Source organism: Berghia stephanieae, chromosome 9 (assembly GCF_034508935.2).
Source record: "Berghia stephanieae isolate SIO BIC M18660-M18661 chromosome 9, UCSD_Bste_1.3, whole genome shotgun sequence".
NCBI lineage: Eukaryota > Metazoa > Mollusca > Gastropoda > Nudibranchia > Aeolidiidae > Berghia > Berghia stephanieae.
Genome location: NC_088368.1, coordinates 1029119 through 1031618, shown reverse-complemented (window position 1 = coordinate 1031618; position 2500 = coordinate 1029119). Strand labels below are relative to the sequence as shown.

Here is a 2500-nt window from a genome sequence, read left to right as displayed (position 1 = left end):
ACAAACAGTCATACCACTAGACCACATCGCAGCACAAACAGTCATAGCACTAGACCACATCGCAGCACAAACAGTCATACAAATAGACCACATCGCAGCACAAACAGTCATAGCACTAGACCACATTGAAGCACAAACAGTCATAGCACTAGACCACATTGAAGCACAAACAGTCATACCACTAGACCACATTGAAGCACAAACAGTCATAGCACTAGACCACATTGAAGCACAAACAGTCATACAAATAGACCACATCGCAGCACAAACAGTCATACCACTAGACCACATTGAAGCACAAACAGTCATACCACTAGACCACATCGCAGCACAAACAGTCATACAACTAGACCACATCGCAGCACAAACAGTTATACCACTAGACCACATCGCAGCACAAACAGTCATAGCACTAGACCACATCGCAGCACAAACAGTCATACCACTAGACCACATCGCAGCACAAACAGTCATACCACTAGACCACAAAGCTGCCAAAATCTATGAAAATGAAAAATAAGAAGTCCACTCTTGCCTCAGGTCATCACATGACTTCAGATCATCAAGAGTCAGTCGTAACGAACAAGCTGACATCACATCCTGTCCAAACGTCAGAGTTTCCCTCTGGGCTGTGGCACATCTACCATCCACTCCTGAAATATTTACCAAAGTGTGGAAAGACTGAATCTCTTTCAATTAATAAATGTTTATTTGTTTATAACTTCGTAACTAACAATTTACATCAAAAAAGCAAATGTTTAAAAAAACGGACACACAAAAAGACAAAATGTCATCAAATGGTAAAGAGTCCTTCAGAGCCATTAGGCCCAGACAGCCAAAAAAAAACATCTCGACTGCACCCAGGATCGAACTTGATCCCTTTGCATGTGAAGAGAGTGCTCTACCAACTGAACTAGCTGGATGTCCAAAAGATCAAAAGACAAAATCGCAAACAATTCATTCCGCTGGCTAGTCTTGTCATTAAGTCGCGATTGCTGACTTTAAAAGCAATTGCTGTTGACCATTTCATGCTATAGAAACTGGGATATGGTAGGCTGCCTGAAATAGGTCTGAGAATTCTATGGAATAGTTGAAGGCTGCCTGAAATAGGTCTGAGAATTCTATGGAATAGTTGTAGGCTGCCTGAAATAGGTCTGAGAATTCTATGGAATAGTTGAAGGCTGCCTGAAATAGGTCTGAGAATTCTATGGAATAGTTGAAGGCTGCCTGAAAAAGGTCTGACAATTCTATGGAATAGTTGAAGGCTGCCTGAAATAGGTCTGAGAATTCTATGGAATAGTTGTAGGGTGCCTGAAATAGGTCTGAGAATTCTATGGAATAGTTGAAGGCTGCCTGAAAAAGGTCTGAAAATTCTATGGAATAGTTGAAGGCTGCCTGAAATAGGTCTGAGAATTCTATGGAATAGTTGTAGGCTGCCTGAAATAGGTCTGAGAATTCTATGGAATAGTTGGACATCTTTAGAGTCAGGGTTAATTTGGGGCTGGATGGTTCAGTCGGTTGTCTGACAGCTCGCTGTTCTCTCTCTCTCAGCCAGACGGAGGGTGTTGTGTCAATTGGATCCCAAGTTTTCATTCTCTGATTTCATCTGACATTTCTCCATACCCTATTTTTATCATCATTATTGATACAAGTGCCCACGCCATACTTTTTCAATATATTTCACGACATCTCAATCACTTTAGTTTTCTTCCCTCTCACTCCCGACAATCATCAAGTAAAGAAACAAAAAGCACTGAAATGGGTTCAGTTTTTCATTCTCCCTTTAGGCACAGAACATGACTCACCATTTGTCATCCATTTGGGACTGGCAAACTTTACCTGTCAAATTAAGTTGAAAAGTAGTAGACAGTGCAAACAACATATGCTTGCTACCCTTTGGATAGGATATAAGTCATTGTCTATTGAAAACTAGTTTCTGCTATTTCTAACAGACCTAGCTATCCAATTTATATTTGAAGGACAGACGATACAAAAAATTAAGTACTTTACTCTACCCAGACTAACAACCAGCAAGTGTGAGTGCCTGCATGTATGTGTGTGTGTGTATGTTTGTATGTGTGTGTGTATGTGTGTGTATGTTTGTATGTGTGTGTATGTGTGTGTGTATGTTTGTATGTGTGTGTGTATGTTTGTATGTATGTTTGTATGTGTGTGTGTATGTGTGTGTGTGTGTGTATGTGCGTGTGTGTATGTGTGTATATATATATGTGTGTGTGTAAGTGTGTGTGTGTGTGTGTGTGTATGTGTGTGTGTGTGTGTGCCAGTTGAATGCTACACCAGCCAGACTGCCAAGACTCCCAGACAGGAAGTGATCTTTGATCGATTTACCAGGTTTGAAGACAGCCATTTGTTTCTGATCCAGAACATCAACAGTCTCCACGCCACTTGGGTCTGTCTCCACACATCCACTGTAAAGGGCCTTGCCTGGTTCGTAGCCTGAAACAAGAAATGCCATTAAACAAATGAATATTCTCATTTA

The 2500-nt window shown here is 40.9% G+C and overlaps 1 protein-coding gene across 1 annotated transcript in view; it reads right to left on the bottom strand.

Moving 5' to 3' along the window:
* The window catches only part of LOC144979438 (tectonic-2-like), a 17981-nt gene that overhangs the window by 6116 nt on the left and 9365 nt on the right, over positions 1 to 2500 (bottom strand). Inside the window, exons 8-9 of the mRNA XM_078926083.1 lie at positions 2350 to 2457; positions 536 to 653 (exon numbers count right to left, since the gene is read on the bottom strand). Coding sequence (XP_078782209.1) covers positions 536 to 653; positions 2350 to 2457 — 226 coding nt within the window. The remainder of the gene's footprint in view (positions 1 to 535; positions 654 to 2349; positions 2458 to 2500) is intronic.